Source organism: Echinops telfairi, unplaced genomic scaffold (genome assembly GCF_000313985.2).
Source record: "Echinops telfairi isolate 266 unplaced genomic scaffold, ASM31398v2 ScPeMD7_25;HRSCAF=90, whole genome shotgun sequence".
Lineage (NCBI taxonomy): Eukaryota > Metazoa > Chordata > Mammalia > Afrosoricida > Tenrecidae > Echinops > Echinops telfairi.
In genome coordinates this window covers 3,543,387-3,559,487 of record NW_022103922.1, presented here as the reverse complement: position 1 = coordinate 3,559,487, position 16,101 = coordinate 3,543,387, and the positions used below count along the sequence as shown (strand labels likewise).

Sequence of the window (16,101 nt, the reverse complement as noted above, 5' to 3'; positions counted from 1 at the left end):
ACGGAGATTTCCCAAGAGCCTTCGCCTCCTACCTGTACACAGTGTGGGGGACATAGACTTCCCGGATGGGGAATTCCAAGATCTCTTTGTGCGGGCGCGTCCGGTTTTCAGAAGAAGGGGCCACAGGCAGCATTTCCGGAGTCAGGCAGCCGGGGAGCGTGTCGGGAGCCGGGGAGACCTCCAGTCTCAGCAGTCCTGTAGGCACGGGGGAGCACGCTGGGCTAGCGAGGGCTCTGCCTGCCATGTGACGGGGGCTGCTGCATGCTGTACTATGGGCACGGGTCTAGGCTGGGGGTCGTGCTTGGATCTGGGGGTCCCCAGGCTTCTCTGGCGTGAGGCAAAGGCAGGGCACTGGATTCTACAGACGGCACAGGGAGGAGTGCCAGGAATCAAGGGCTGGCCTTCGAAGTCCCTTCCAGAACTGCCGCTATAAATACACGGTGAAGCAGCTGTCACCTGTGGCAAGGGGGGCTTCAAACTCAGCCTGCTGGTCCCCTGGGGGGCTGCTGAGGGACAGGGATGGAGCCCTCCCGGTCAGACTTCCAGTGATCCCGCTCTGCGCTTGGGCCTCACAGAATAGCTCATCGGAGACAGTGAGGGACCCCTGGGGTGGCCACAAATTGGGAGCAAGTCGGCCAGTTTGTTAGTTTGTTTCTCTTTTGTGTGTGCAAACAGCCTCAATCTGAAGGCTGGTCTTGGTTGGGGAGAGCCATCAGCATGTAGCCTTTAAAAGTTGGGAAACAGGAACAAGGCCACACTCACTGCCACCGAGTCAATTCTGACTCACAGCGGCCTCACAGGGCCTCGCAGAACCACCCCGTGGGTTCCCCAGACTGTCCGTCTTGACGGGAGCAGAAAGCCTTGGCTTTCTCCCGAAGAACGTGAACAGGTTTGTCGCGATGCAGCCCGAGCCAGATTCTGAAGCCCCCTGTTTCCCATGGCAAAGGCGAGCTTCCATGCCCTGGTGGGGGATAGAGAATAGCCAGCCAAGCATCTGTGGTCCTGGCACATGGCTAGGGGACAGAGACCCGCATCCCCACCTGGAATGGACTTGACCCTTCTCTGCAGGGACGAAGACCTTCTGTAGTCGGCCAGGAACTTGAACAAGTCTTCATCACTCAGGCGGTCTCCTTCCTGCCAGGGGAGACAGTGGTTAGTGTGGACGGACCACGGGCACCCTCGCTTTGGGAAGCCTCCTATCTTGAAGCTCTGTGTGTGTGTGTGTGTGTGTGTGTGTGTGTGTGTGTGTGTGTCCTAGCCAGTCCTTTCATAAGGAGACCTGGTGGCCCCATGGGTTAAGTGTTATACTGCTCATTGCTAGGTTGGCGGTTCAAACCCACCAGCCGCTCCACGGGAGAAAGAGGAGGCTGTCTGCTCCCATAAAGATGAACAGCCTCGGAAACCCAGGAAGCAGGTCTGCTCTGCCTGTAGGGTCTCCATGAGTCAGAACAGACTCGCTGGCAGGGGACTTGGGACTTGGACTTCTGTAGACATGAGACTGGCTGGCCTCTCGTGACCACTCCTTCTCCATCCCCCACACCCCGCCCCCACCTTCCACAGCCCTGCCACCCATACTGACATTGAGGCTCTGCTTCCAGCCCCAGCCCCCTCTGAGTCACCACCTGCACCGCCTGCCCCCAGAGGCCCAGCAGCCACGCCCGAAGGGGTCAGACGCAGACACACCGCCAGCCAGCGAGACGTACCTGCTTGAAGAAGTTGGTGATGGTCAAGGGGGTGGTTTTGAAGCTGGACATGAACCCGTTTTCCTCCAAGGACAGGGCGCGCTCTGAAAGCCTCCTGGACTGCGACAGTGTCCGCCGCTCGCCGCCGCCACCGGGGCCTCTCCCTGCGGGACACAGGCTCAGCCCACTGCAAGCCCTTCTCCTGGACACACTGCTACAGCCAACCATGCACATGGGGGCCATCCACACAGGGACCCCCCCCCATGCTGGGACCCCCACACCAGGTCCACCCACAGAAGTATCCACCCCGCCCCCCGGGATCACCCACACTGGGGCCATCACATAATAACCACCCCCTCTGGGGCCAACCACATGGGGCTCCCCGCATGGCTGCAGTGGCCGTGGACAAGCTCGGCCTCACGGTATCCCCACATGCATCATCCCCTGAGCCCTGCGGTGGCTGCTTTTATCAGAAGGTGCTCACTAGCCATTTCTTCCTCGGTGCCCCAGGGTAGGCTGCACCCTGACCTTTCAGTGAGCACCAAGCATGACTGTCTGTCCCACACCAGGACGCCTTGAAAAGTTCATGGGAAAATCCCATTATCTTATAATTCCACGTTTCCATGAACTTTTTGAAGCCCTCCCACGGAGCAGAGGTTGACACCCATTGAGGAGAAAGCCTGTTGGACCAGTACTGAAGCACACCCCTTCAAACTGGAAGGCCAGTGGTTCGAACCCCCCAGCCGCTTCGAGGGTGAACAAGGTGGCCCTCTGCCCCTGTAAAGATGGCCCACGGGGACAGTTCTACTCTGACCCATGGGGTCGCTAGGAGTCAGAACCAACTTGATGGCAATTGGCTTGCACACTTCACCAGGAACCCTGGTGGGCAAGTGGGTTAAGCTTCAGGCTGCTAACAGCAGGCCAGCAGTTCAAAACCACCAATGGCTCTGAGAGAGAAAGAGGAGGCTTTCTACTCCCATAACCACTGTCAGTCTCATAAAACCCATCGGGGCAGCCGTGTTCTGTCCTCTGTCCTCTGTCGTCACTGTGGGTCGGGTCAGCTCGATGGCAGGGAGTTTGTTTCCTTCCCAGCAGCCACTGTGGCTCGTCGTAGTCTGGGAGTGGGTGCAGGGATGTGGCCCACCCCTGCAGGGTAACAGTCTTGGAAACCCCCGGGGCCCGCTCTACTGTGCCCTGTGGGGTCCCGGTGCATCGGCGTCGAGCGACAGCAGGGAGTTGAGCCTTGAGTTGACCGGGAACCCTGGTGGCACAGTGGTTAAGCACTCAGCCGCTCACCGAGAGGTGGACAGTTCAAACCCACCAGCTGCTCTGCAGGAAAAAGACGAGGCTGTCTGCTCCCATAAAGATGTAGAGCCTGGGACATGGCACGGGGCAGCTCCAGTCTGTCCTACAGGGCCGCTGGGGGCCGGAATTGACTTGCTGGCACCTGATGCCAGCAGCAGAGTCATTGAACAGGGCGGCTACATGTGGCCATGTGATTTGAAGGACAAGCCCCCCCCGCCCCCCAGCCTTTGGCCACTGCCTATCCTGGCCCTCCTGCTGGAGGCCCCGGTGCCTGCCCCCACTCCTCTCCCTCTCTCTGTATGGGCATCTATCTAATCCTGCTCTGATCAGAGGCAGGGCCATGAGCAGCCCCAGCTCCTGGAGGTGGGCACCAGCGCAGGCCGAGCACCACCAGCAGAGTCCTGGCTGCAGCAGGATGGGGTCTCCCAAAGGTAGTTTCTGTGGTCAGCGTACTGTTTGCTCCTGTTTTATTTCTACACATGAATCCGCCGGGGAGAGGGGTGCCCACAGCTTCCCTACGGGACTGTGGGGTTATGACCCAGACAGGCTAGGTGGGTCATGAGGGTCAGTCTTTATACCTCTGACCTCCAGTTTTCCTCGGGTATCTGTACTCCACGGGTACTGACAAGGCGGGGGGTTCAAACCCACCAGCCGCCCTAACGGAGAAAGATGAGGCTTGCATAAAATCCTAGCCCTGGAAACCCCAGGGGCAGTTCTACTCTGTCCTACGGGGCTGCTCTGAGCTGGCACTGACTCAACAGCCATGGTTTTGGGTGGCTGTCCCTCCAGAATGCCAGTGCTCAGAGCTCCCTGCCGTCCACTCGATGCCAACTCGCAGCGACCCTACAGGACAGGGTGGAACTGCCCCTGTGGGCTTCCAGGACTGTAGCTCTTTACGGGAGTAGAACGCCTCGTTTTTTCTCCTATGAAGCGGCTGGTGGTTTTGAACTGCTGACCTTACGGATTGTAGTAGCCCAACACCTAACCACTTTGCCACCAAGGCACTTTAGAATACCATCAGAACAACAAAACAAACACCCTTTGGCCCCTTCCCTGGGAAACCCGGGCATCGGGAGACGGCTGGGCCAAGGAACACCCGAGAATCAGAAAGCCAGGCCCAGTGTTGGTGGGATGCCAAGGCCTGAAGTCTGTTCAGTCTGAGACTGAAGCTCAGGTGGTGCAGGGGCTGTGGGCTGGGGAGCTCCCTGGCCAGGCTGCTGAGGAAATGAGGCTCCGAGCAAGGCTGAAGTCTAATCCAGAGACTGTGGCTACCACTCTGCAGCGGGAGGGATGGGCTCTCCTCCGTGCCGTGTTTTCATTGCCCTTGGCAAGGAAGCCGAGAGGGTCTGGCCCGCGGATGTGGCAGTAAGTGCAGGGTTTGTTTCTGAAACCCTGGGGGCGGCTGGCTCTCCCTGTGTTTAGGAATCCGGCCAGGGAAGCTTTTAACATGAAGAAAGGGGTTGGTGATCTGCTTATTGGATACTTGATGATCTTGTAATTGTCAGGAATTTGACATTTGACATTGGCAACATGTCTTGTTGCCAATCCATCCGGAACGTTCCATCCAGACAGCTCGCTAGGAAAGAGGAGCCTGTTCTAACCCCGCCGGCGTGCACTAAGGTTTGACAGACCACTGGGCAATGAAACTCACCACTCACTGACATGGAGTCCCGACCACAGGCACCCCGTGGGGCTGGGAGAACGGCCCTGCAGGTTTGGCATCACAAGCTACGTGTGGGCCTGTTAACTGTGAGGTTCGCAGTTCAAAGCCACCCGCAGCTCTGAGGGAGAGGGTTTTCAACTGTTGTAAAGTGTTACAGTCTCACCTGCCCCCCTCCCCAGAAGAAATTATTTCAAGGACGCCACTGAATCTGCAGCTCTGGGAGAGGGACATGTCTGATCAGAGCACACGGGAGCAGATGAAGGGGGAGGAGGAGAAACTGGAGCACATCCTGGCCCACCAGGCCTTGAGATCGATGTTCCCGCTCAGAGCAGGCAGTCCACAGGGAGGACCACATGGCCGGCTCCACTATGAGACATGACGTCCCTCACTGACCCATAGTCCTACAGGGGACAACACCGGAGACACAGTGTGGGAATTGCGCCCGATCTGATCCCACCATACCGAGGCAAAACACTAAGGGGGTGCAACAGAAAAGCAAGGGAACGGAGCGGCGAGGTCCCCAGGGAATGCTGAAGGTGGACTTTGGGGCCAGGGCGTGATACCCCAACAGACTGGACTGGAAAACACTCCTAAAGGCCATCAAACAGTCCTTGAACAACAACAACAACAAAAAGAGTTACAGGCTCAGAAACTCACAGGGGCAGGTCTGTCATGTCCTACAGGGTCTTCATGAGTTAGGATTGACTCATTGGCAGTGCGTTTGTTTAACTCTTTACAGGAGTAAAAAGAAACCTTGTTTTTCTCCCACAGAGCGGCTGGTGGTTTTGAACCGAGGGCTTTACAGTTAGCTGCCCAACACTTAAGCAGCTTCGCCACCAGGGCTGTCATTCAGTAATCATTGTTTCCTCCCTCCCACCACCTTCTTCTCACTCCCCAAATCCTCCGGTCCCCTGTGCCCCACCTGGACCCCAAAGAAGCCAGGCCTGTTGCCACCAAGTGGAGCCTGATCTACGGCGTCCCCTGGTGTTTCCGAGCAGAGTGTGTGCCGTCACGTCACGTTTGCGCTGCAGCTCGTCAGAGACGCAAGGAACCAGGCCTTTCTTCCACGGCACCCCTGGGCAAATTCACACTCCAACCCCCCAGTGAGCCACTGCGGCGCCCAAGCCCCCTGAGGAGTTGGCAAGCAGGGTGGGAACCTCACCGACCGCAGCCTCTGTGTCAGGCCCCTCGCGGTCGAGGGAGGAGATGTTGGAGAAGCTGTTCAGGCTCAGGGGCGCCCAGGCAAAGGGCATCCGGTACTTTCCCAGACGCTGGCAGAAGGCCTCCGCCTGCAGCTTCAGCTTCTCAGTCTTGTCTTTGTTCTGGGGAGAGATGGAGAGACACCGTCCAGTCGCACAGTCCACTGCTCCAAGCGGACAGCAAGTCCATCATTGCCTCCGATGTGGCCCCAGCTGCCCATCTCTGAAGCCCCCAGGGGCGCAATTGTTCGTTGCTCGGCTACTAAGCAGAAGGTAACTGCTAACTCATGCCACCCGAGTCACAGCCAGCCTACAGGACAGACCTGCCCCCGTGGGCTCCTGAGATGGGTTCTCCACGGGAGGAGAAAGTCTCACGGGGCAGTGGTACCCAGCCCTTCAGAGTTGACTCGATGGTAGACAGTTTGGGTTTTTTGAACTCTTTTTTTTGAGCAGAAAGCCTCATCTTTCTCCCACATAGTGGCTGGTGGTTTCACACCTCTGACCTTGCGGTTCGCAGCCCAGCTCACAACCACTGCAACCAGGGAGGTCCGAGCCCACCCAGGGAGATATGCTCCAGTATTAACTAGAGCCTTGGGAAGCCCATGGGCAGCTCTGTCTGTGAACCATGGGCTGTCAATCTGTGGGCACAGACAGCTTCCCCTTTCTCCCACAGAGAGGCTGGTGGGGTTGAACCACCAACCACGTGGTCAGCAGTCCAGTGCTGAAGCCACTGGGCCACCAGGGCTCCCTTCAGGATGCTGACAAGCTCAGTGCCTTCCTGGGAGTGTAAAGAGGTGTCAGCAGGCGTGGGTGCTGAGCCAAGGGGCCCTTTTCCCTGGCGCCACACCCGTCTTGGAGAACCTGGTGGCATGGCGGTTCATGATGGCCTGCTAATCCAAAGGTCAGGAGTTGGAAACCACCAGCCATTCCTTGGGAGAAACATGAGGCTTCCTCCTCCCATAAAGAGTGATAGTCTGTTCCAAAGTTCATCATCAACAGTGACAACTTAGGAAATAAAACAAGACAAAAGGATTAGTTAAGAAGATAAAAAGAGTTACAGTCTCGGAAACCCACAGTGCAGTTCTCCCGCCCTACAGGGTTGCTCTGAGCCAGAATTGACTCGATGGCAGTGCGTATGCCCACGTTGACAAGCCCTGGTAGTGTGTGTTATGCGTCGAGCTGCAATCTGCACGGTCGGCAGTTTGAAACCACCAGCAGCTCCGAGGGAGAACGACTGGGCTTTCTACTCCTGTGAGCAGTTACTGTCTTGGAAAGCCACAGGGTTGCTATGAGTCTGCACGGACTCGATGGCAGAGAGTTTTGTTTTATTGGTTGTTAGAGACCTGGTGGCATAGTGGGTTATGCAATGAATCATGAACCACAAGGTCAGTGGTTCAAATACATCTGTCACTCCATAGGAGAAAGATGAGACTGTCTGCCACCGAAAAGAGTGACGGTTTTGGAAACCCACAGGGGCAGTTTACCTGTCCTGCAGGGTCACTGTGAGTCAGCATTAACCCAGTGTTGTGTTTGTGAGTTTGTTGAACCACCAACCACGTGGTCAGCAGTCCAGTGTTGAAGCCACTGGGCCACCAGGGCTCCCTTCAGGGAGTGAGTTTGTTTTTTTAAAAAACATTTTATTGGGGGCTCACACAGCTCTTATCAGAATCCATACATAAATTCATCATGTCAAGCACATTTGTACATATGCTGCCATCATCATTTTCAAATATTTTCTTTCTACTTGAGCCCTTGGTATCAACTCCTTGTTTTTTCTTCCTCCCCTACCCTCCCTTCTTCCCTCATGAACCCTTGGTCATTTATAAATTATTATTATTTTGTCATGTCTTACACTGAGCGATGTCTCCCTTCACCCACTTTTCTGCTGTCCGTCCCCAAGGGAAGGGGTTTTAGGTAGATCATTGTGATTGGTTACCCCCTTCTCCCCCAACCTTCCCCTTATTCTCTGGTTTGGTTTTTTAATACCAGGCTGTGCTAATGAACTTACAGTGCACGCTTCCCCAAAAGATCAGTTGCTGTTGAATTGATACCAGTCCACACGACCCTGTGTGTGGAAGGGCGGGGCCACCCCACAGGGTTTCCACGGCTTGGGCATTTGGGAAGTGGTCACCAGGCCTTTCTTCCGAGGTGCCATGGGGGCTTAGCAGCTGAGTGCTTCACCGCACGCAGCCGGTAGCACACAGCCGGTAACGCAGCTGGTTGGCCACTATCCCAATGAGGTAGAATGGTGGCTGTGCTGCTGAGGAAGGCAGGGGCGCCCCAGCACGGTGCAGTCTCACTAGGTCTGCTTGGCCGCCCAGCTAGCTGGGTCAGGGCCTCCAGGGGACAAGACTTGCCCTGACCAAGCGTCGTCATGACGCGCTGGCACGGGGCATCACCGTGTTGCTGCTGGGTGCCCCTGGGTCGTGTCAGCTCACAGTGGCCCCATGTGACAGGTGAGGCTGCCGCAGCGAGTGTTCCTGACTGTCACCTCTCTGAGAGCAGGTGGCAGGTGGCCAGGTCTGTCTCCCTCGGAGCCCCTGGATGGGCTAACTGCCACTGTTCTGTTGTCAGACGAGCAATGAACAATTGAGCTTCTCAACAAAAGCTCACTCTGCCATCAGCGACGCCGACTCACAGCGACCCTACAGGACAGGGTAGAACGGCCCCTGTGGGTTTCCAAGACTGCCGCTCTTTACGGGAGTAGAGAGCCTCATCTTGCTCCCTCAGAGCGGCTGGTGGTTTTGAACTCCTGATCCTGTGGTTAGTAGCCCAGTGCATAAGCACGATGCCCCCAGGACTCCTCATTTCATCATGGGTGAGTTAAATAACTGATTTGTTTAACTGCATCATCAATGACCAAACTTCCCTTTCTTCTTCCGTTTAAAAGCAATGTACGAAACAGGGAGAGTGGAGGGAGAGTGGGTAGGAAAGAAGGAAGCGATTACAAGGAACTACATGTGACCTCCTCCCTGGGGGACGGACAACTGAAAAGTGGGTGAAGGGAGTCGTCGGACAGGGCAAGATATGACAAAATACCAATTTACAAACTATCAAGGGCTCATGAGGGAGGGGGGAGCAGGGAGGGAGGGGGAAAATGAGGACCTAATGTCGGGGGTTTAAGTGGAGAGAAAATATTTTGAGAATGATGTACAAATGCACTTTACACAATTGATGTGTGTATGGACTGCGATAACAGTTGTATGAGCCCCTAATAAAATGTTTTTTTAAAAAAAGCAACATACGAGGCTTTCATCTGCGGGTGTAGCAGGGACCACCTGCCAGTGACCACCTTCCGGAAGGCTCCGGAGGGCACTTGGTTACCTAGCCTGCCACCATTTACCCGTGCTCAGAGGCGTACCTTTCCGCCCTCACTCTCTCTGATGACCAGGTAGGGTTCTGCACAGTCTCCAATCTCCCCCTGCTGGAGCACCTTCTCAATCTGCCAACAAAAGAAGGTTCTGGTAAGGGGCCTGCGTTGTGTCCAAGTCACGCAAGGAGGCCCGCTGGCCCGACCTGACAGCAGGGGACGGTGACGCCTTCGGCAGGCTTTCTGGGAACAGAATCGTGAGGATGAGGCACAGTGCCCCACGGAGAAGAAGTAGAACCCGTGAAGGATGAATAAAGGGATGGTGATGGCAGCAAACACCTGTAGCCGCAGCGACTGCGTCTGGTGGGCGGTGGGTGGCTTTTACCTCCCCCCCAGTGCTGAGAAACATTTCCTACTCTTGAGCCATAAACACGCCGAATGTCCACAGTAAAAGGCGGTCAGAGGAAGAAGTGTCATGTCCGTTTCTTTCCCTGGTTGCTTGATGTTGTACATGACAACCCCACAGAGAGACCCGGCCTCTCACAGCCGGGTTGGGGGCTGACCAAAACCTTCCACGAGATGCCCACACACGAGCCAAAGGATGTGTCTGGAATTGGAGCCCTCTGTGTCATGGGGGGACTGCCTCGTTTGGTTTAACAGACCTGGCAGGAACCCCAAGGCAGAGGGACCCACAGCCTCTCTCGCTGCCGGCTGGTGGGTGTTGGGAATATGGGATTGAAGAACTCAAGGGCTCGGGACACCAGATTCTAAACACTCAGGGGTCTTCTTCTGCTGAGCTTCGGGTCAAGGATCTGCCTGACCAATGGTCACTAAGGTAGGGCACCAGGTTGACAAGGAAGAAACGGGGATGAGCTCGGCTCAGGGTGTTGTGCTGCCAACCACAGAGTCAGTGGTGTGAGCCCACCAGCCGCTCTGCCGGAGAAAGGGGTCTGTCTGCGGTCTCGGAGAAAGAGGGATCTGTCTGCGGTCTCGGAGAAAGGGGTCTATCTGCAGTCTCGGGCGGGCACTCTCAGGAGCTCTTCCACTCTGTCCTGTGGGGTCACCGTGAGTCGGAATTGACTTAATAGCTGTGTGTTGGACAGTGTGAGCCAGGTGTCCCTCTCCCCACTTTAACGGGTGAGCTGGGTGTCCTTGGCCCCACTTTCCAGATGAGGAAACAATCTCCCCAGAGGTTAGGCGATGCCCTAGAGCCCTTGACTGGCTAAGCTGCCTCACGGGGTCAGACTCGGGTCTGGTGTGTCCGGAGCGAGGTCTCCCAGGGCAACTCACTGTCAGTGGCTGTTCTTCGCTGTTTGTTTGTTTGTTTGTTTGTTTGTTTTTGGAGGGGGGGTGCCAGGGGAAGGAAGCAGGAGACCCCCACAGAGGACGCGTTGCCCTCTCAGACATCGTGGTCACCCCAAACACGAGAGAATCCAGCAGGGGAGAGCGGAGTTCCCACCCCGGGGTCCCCGTTAGCTACCTTGACCACCAGGTAGATGTCTGAGGAGGGGTAGGTGACGGAGAAGACGGCCGATCTCGCTTGGCTGGACGTGGCCACGGACGGCGTATGTGCCCGCAGGAACCCTCTGAGCTGGTCCGAGTTCAGGTCACAGTGGAAATTCTCAGATATCTGGAGGGGCAGAGAAGTGGACCCCATCACCCTCCTGGTCTCAGCAAGGGACAAACACAGGGTGTGTCCACAGGGAGGAGGAGGAGGTGTCTAATCAAAGATGAGGTGACTGACAGGTTGCTATGGGAAACCCGGTGGCTACTTGGCCGCAATTTCTACCCGGCATTTGCAAGTCTCGGCCAATCCCGGGCGCTTTTGCATTTTCCCGAACCAGCCAGTGTTTCCCAGGCACCCATGCCACTCCAGGGCCAAGCCTGGGTCTTCAGATTCCCTAAGGGACTGGTTCTCCGAGGGCTCCCGCCCCCAGCCCACCCCTAGCCCGGCGGCAGCACCCGAGAAACACGGTCCGAAGCCCCACCCCACAGCACCCAAAGCAGCCTGACTGGTTTCCATGGAGTCGACCCCAGCCCACAGTAACCCCGGTGTGTCCACAACTGCCAGGCCTTTCTTCCTAAGTTCTCCTGGTGATGTCAACAGCCCACAAGTTGTCAGGTACAGCCTTGTTTGTACCATGTGGGGAGTCGGACCTGCTCTTTCCAAGCCCTGGAAGCGGGCCGGGAACCGGTGATGCGCTGAGCGCCGGAGACTTCTCTAAGGAGCCCTGCTGGTGCTGCGGGCTTGGCCCTGGGGGGGTTGGCAGTTCAAACCCGCCAGCGGCTCTGGAGGACAAGGCTGAGGTAGTCCTCCCGGAACGATGCACAATCTCAGAAACTGCGGGCAGCTCTGCATGGTTCTGCAGAATGGGCTCGAGGCAGCGGGTCTTTAACACAAACCTCAGCGGTTTCTGATCCTCTGTGGGAGGTGCTAATCGCCCCACAGCGGTTGCTCACAGGCGCATGTTCCCAGAAATCCACATGGTTCAGGGTCAAGACATACAGAGGAGGCTTGGTGGCACAGCGGTCACTTGCTGGGCTGCTCCCCGGGGGAAAGAGGAAGCTTTATACTCCTGTGAAGGGCACGGTCTTCCAGGACCTGAGCCGGGATCGCCTCGGTGGCAGTAAGTTTGGTCAGACACTAACCACAAGAGCACTCACGAGGATTCTTGGGTGGCTGCATTTCTTTCGCTCAAAAGCAGGACACACTGGGTGAATGGGGTCTTTTCCCCGGCAACAAATGAAGACGTGGACCCCGAGGGTGGCTTCCAGGACAGGGAGCCATTACTCACTCCAAACCCTCCCTGGCCAGGAGCACACTGCTCTGTTTCACAGGTGACCCCACGTCCTTCTGAGCGTCCCCCTACACCACCTCCCACAGGCCCTCCCCTTTCAGATTCAGCTAGGGACACAAATGACCACTGTCCCCAGAGCACCCTTCCCAAAGTGCCCAGGCCAGAGACACCATTCACCCACAGTCACGGGCTTTCAGACCTCAGGGGACTTGGCTGCACAGAAGTGATGACCCAGGTGTGATGTGTCGAGTTGGCTGCCCCAGTAAGAAGATCCAAACTCTCAATCAGGAAACACCCTGACAACGGCCCCCGGGGACGGGTGTGTGTGTGACCTAGCTGATCTAAGACAGTGGTTCTCCACCTGTGGGTCACGACCCCTGTGGGGCTTGAACAACACTTTCACAGGGGTCACCAGATTCATAACTGTAGCAAAATGACAATGATGAAGTAGCAATGAAAATAATCTTATGGTTGGGGGGCGTCACCACATGAGGAACTGTACGAAAGGGCCGAGGGGTGAGAACCACTGCTCTAAGAGACACTGTGCAGAATGGGCTTTGGTCTCCCCCTGCTGACCTGGATCCTGCACCTGGCTTCCTGGGATGGCGGCCACCCTGTGGTCTGCTGGCCCTGGGGACTATGGGTGGCTGTCAAGTTGTCTGTTGACCTCGAATCCCCTCCACTTTGCCCCTGTCAGCCTGTGGTGGTCCTGTTTCATCCAGCTGGCCTGCAGCTAGCATCTGGCCCACGGACTTGGGTTGGACTGGACATGCCTGCTCTCTGGTGGGGTCGACTGCTTCCTGGATGCAAATGCCTTTCTTAGTATAAAGTCATTTCTTACACACATGTGAACCCGCAGGACACGTCGGGGGGTCGCAGGGGGTCTGAGCACCTCCCCAGTGGCTGCTCCGTGGCCTCTGTGAGAGATCTCTTACCTTCTTCCTTTCTCTCACGTCATACAGGGCGAGGCTGACAAACAGAGGCTCAATCTCAATCTCGAACCTGGTGGGGAAGAGAGAGGAACATCCAGGGGCTGCCACGTAGCAAACGTTCCGTGTCCTGTGAGGGCCTGGTCCCAGGGGTGGTTATGGACGCAGCTGCGTTGGCTAACTCCTTGTCCGTGAGAATCACACGGTTAACAATCCAGCGCTATGGAGTCCCTTGGGGAGCCCGGGAGCGCAGAGGGTGGAGAGGTGGGCTGCTAACTGCAAGGCCAGCAGTTCAAATCCACCAGCTGCTCCGTGGGAGCAGGGTTGTTAGCACACAGGCTGGAGCACCCCGAGATAGCTTCACCGTTACCTGACCCCCCAAATACACACCCGTTCCAGTCTGCTGAAGCCCAGCGAGGGGCTAGCTTCACCAGGAGAGGAGGTTGACCTTGAACCCCGGACTCTTCACAGAGCTGTCTGTATGGGATCACGTGAGCCCTGGTGGCATCGTAGTTAAGTGCCCCACTATCATGACCCCAATTCTGCCTTACCAATCTGGCTAGACCAGAGCATGTACACTGGTACAGATCAGAGCTGGAAACACAGGGAATCCAGGACAGATAAACCCCTCAGGACCAATAATGAGATTAGCGATATTAGGAGGCTAAGGGGAAGGTGGGGGTAGAAATGGAGAACTGATCACAATGATCTACCTATAACCCCTTCCCTGTGGGGAGGACAACAGAAAAGTTGGTGAAGGGAGACGACAAGACATGAAAAAATAATAATAACTTATAAATTATCAAGGGTTTGTGAAGGAAGGAGGGGAAAATGAGGAGCTGATACCAAGGGCTCAAGCAGAAAGAAAATGCCTTGAGAATGATGATGGCAACACATGTACAAAGGTGCTGGACACGATGGATGGGTGTACGGATTATGATAATAATCATCATAATAAAAAGGCTGAGTTTGGGGAACTCCTAGGGCAGGTCTACCCTGTCCCCCAGGGTCCCGTGAGTCGGCGCTGGCTCAAGAGCAGTGAGTTTGAGATTTGTTGGGTGTCTATAGGCTCAGCGAGACCACACTGAAGCTCACCGCCATGGAGGCAAACTGCGTCACAGAGACTCTGGAGCAGCGTGGAGCCTCCCCTGTGGGTGTCATTCCTCACGGGAGTCGGAAGTCTCAGCGTCCTCCCTTGGAGCGGCTGGTGGTTTCGAACTGCTGGCCTTGGCGTTGGCAGCCCAGCTCACAACCACTACGGCCCCAGGCCTCCTCAGGGTGAGCACAGCACCTCAGAAGATTAGATGAGACCCTTGGGGGGCAATGAGCTTCTGCGAGTGGGGGCAGCTGCGCAACAAGAGGGGTGCCATCGTGGGGCTGAATTGGGTGGGGAGGGGCGGTGTGAACTGGTGTCTGTTTTGCAGTGTCTTTTCTCAACAGCCGGAAAGAAAGCAAGTCGGGTGAGAATAAATACCAGTAATGACTGTATGGCCACCTGTACCGCAACAATCTCTCCATAGGGGTCGCATCGCAACCCGCCACACAGTGCCCACGTGTGGCTGAGCGGAACGCAGCGCAGGGGGGTTTCCCGGGACTCACTTCAGCGCCAGCAGCTTGACCAGTATTCGGTGGCCCAGGTGCTCCTTGGGACACTCAGGGACCGGACGGATTTCCACAGCACCCTCCTGTGACAATCACATTGCAGGGGTCAGGGGACATTTCCTGGAGGCAGGGATGTCCGGGAAGGTTCACCCAGAGACGGGAAGGCCGCCCTCCCACCCCTGTGTCTCTCCCACTGCACGCCAGCTTTGACCAGTCTGCTCTCTGCCCCTGGCCGTCAGCACGGGCAGCAAGCCATGCCTCCCTCCAGAAACCCAGGCCACGGAGAGGGGAAGGAAGGAAACCGGCTCCGGGATGCTGTGGCTGCACAACGTCCACCACCCGCTGCCGGCACACAGCTCACAACTACTGTTCTATTCTTCCGGGGCCTGCTCCGAGGACAGACTAGACCCCTTCGGGGCACGTCTTTCTCTGAAGCGCGCTGCGAGTCCGTGTAGGGGGTTTTAGGTCTGCGACCTGAGGCAGGGTCTTCATGCAGGACACCAAACCAGGGCCCTGACATCGAGCCCATTCTGACTCGCGGCGACCCTATAGTACAGGGTGGGACTGCTTCCGGGGGTCAAGCCTTTGTCTTTCTCCCGCGGAGCAGCAGGTGGTTTCGAACTGCTGACCTTGTGATTAGCAGCCCAATGCTTAACCACCATGCCACCAGGGCTCCTTCCTTGCAGGATAGGGCCCTCCCCTGAGACAAGAGGGTCTCTCTCCTTAACTAGAAGGGAGGGAGGCGGGGCTGAAGTTGTTGCTTGGCGACGGAGTCCACTCGATGGCAGTGGTTGGCTGGCTGGCATGGGTCTGCGTGTGCTCACAGCGATGCTAAGTTCCAGAGAGCCTCGTGGTCCTAGGGCCCCAACCCACAGTGGCCCCACAGTACAAGAGGACAAAGCACTGCCCGGTTCTGCACCTGCTGGATAATCATTAGCACGGTTGCCTCCACTGTTGCAACCACTGCGCCCACCCGTCTAGATGGGCACCTCCTTCTCTTTGACTGACTCTCTACGTTACCACTTACGATGTCCTTCTCCGGGCACTGGCCCCTCCCGATCATGTGTCTATGTCCGTGAGCCAAGCAGGGGCGCAGTGAAAGAGATGCCTGCCCGTTTACCCACACAGAACCCAGACCTTTAGAGAGCTGTACCCAATCCCACGGTAGCTCCCCCGCCTGTGGTCAGGGTGTCCAGCTGTGGAGGCTGTGAGCCTGGAAGCTACACCACCACGATTCAAACACCAGCAGGGTCACTCATGGAGGACAGCCTTCAGCCGAGCTTCCCGGCCGTGATGGACTAGCAAGAAAGGCCCAGTGGACGGCTTCAGACACTTGGCCAAAGCAGACCCGGAGACCGCAGGGGAAGCCCTGTTTGCTTGTTGTCTGTCAGGGTCGCTGTGACAGCTTTCAGCGCGTGAATCTCCCAGCCTTGCCATCGGGGTATATCCCTCTATGTGTGAGACGGACGGGCACGGTGGCTGGGACAGAGGGCCCAGACATAGAGCCACTGTGAGGGTGGCGCAGGGCCGGGTGAGGTTTCTTTCTGTTGTACGTGGGGTCACTACGGTCGGACTCCTCAACCACCAAACCAAACCCCTCCCTGCATCGTGCA

The 16,101-nt window shown here is 56.7% G+C and overlaps 1 protein-coding gene across 1 annotated transcript in view; it reads right to left on the bottom strand.

Annotated features, from left to right (window-relative positions):
- The window catches only part of DOCK8 (dedicator of cytokinesis 8), a 115,069-nt gene that overhangs the window by 65,586 nt on the left and 33,382 nt on the right, over positions 1–16,101 (bottom strand). Inside the window, exons 6-13 of the mRNA XM_045289365.1 lie at positions 14,486–14,571; positions 12,893–12,959; positions 10,640–10,789; positions 9,211–9,291; positions 5,813–5,972; positions 1,704–1,846; positions 1,041–1,134; positions 33–195 (exon numbers count right to left, since the gene is read on the bottom strand). Coding sequence (XP_045145300.1) covers positions 33–195; positions 1,041–1,134; positions 1,704–1,846; positions 5,813–5,972; positions 9,211–9,291; positions 10,640–10,789; positions 12,893–12,959; positions 14,486–14,571 — 944 coding nt within the window. The remainder of the gene's footprint in view (positions 1–32; positions 196–1,040; positions 1,135–1,703; positions 1,847–5,812; positions 5,973–9,210; positions 9,292–10,639; positions 10,790–12,892; positions 12,960–14,485; positions 14,572–16,101) is intronic.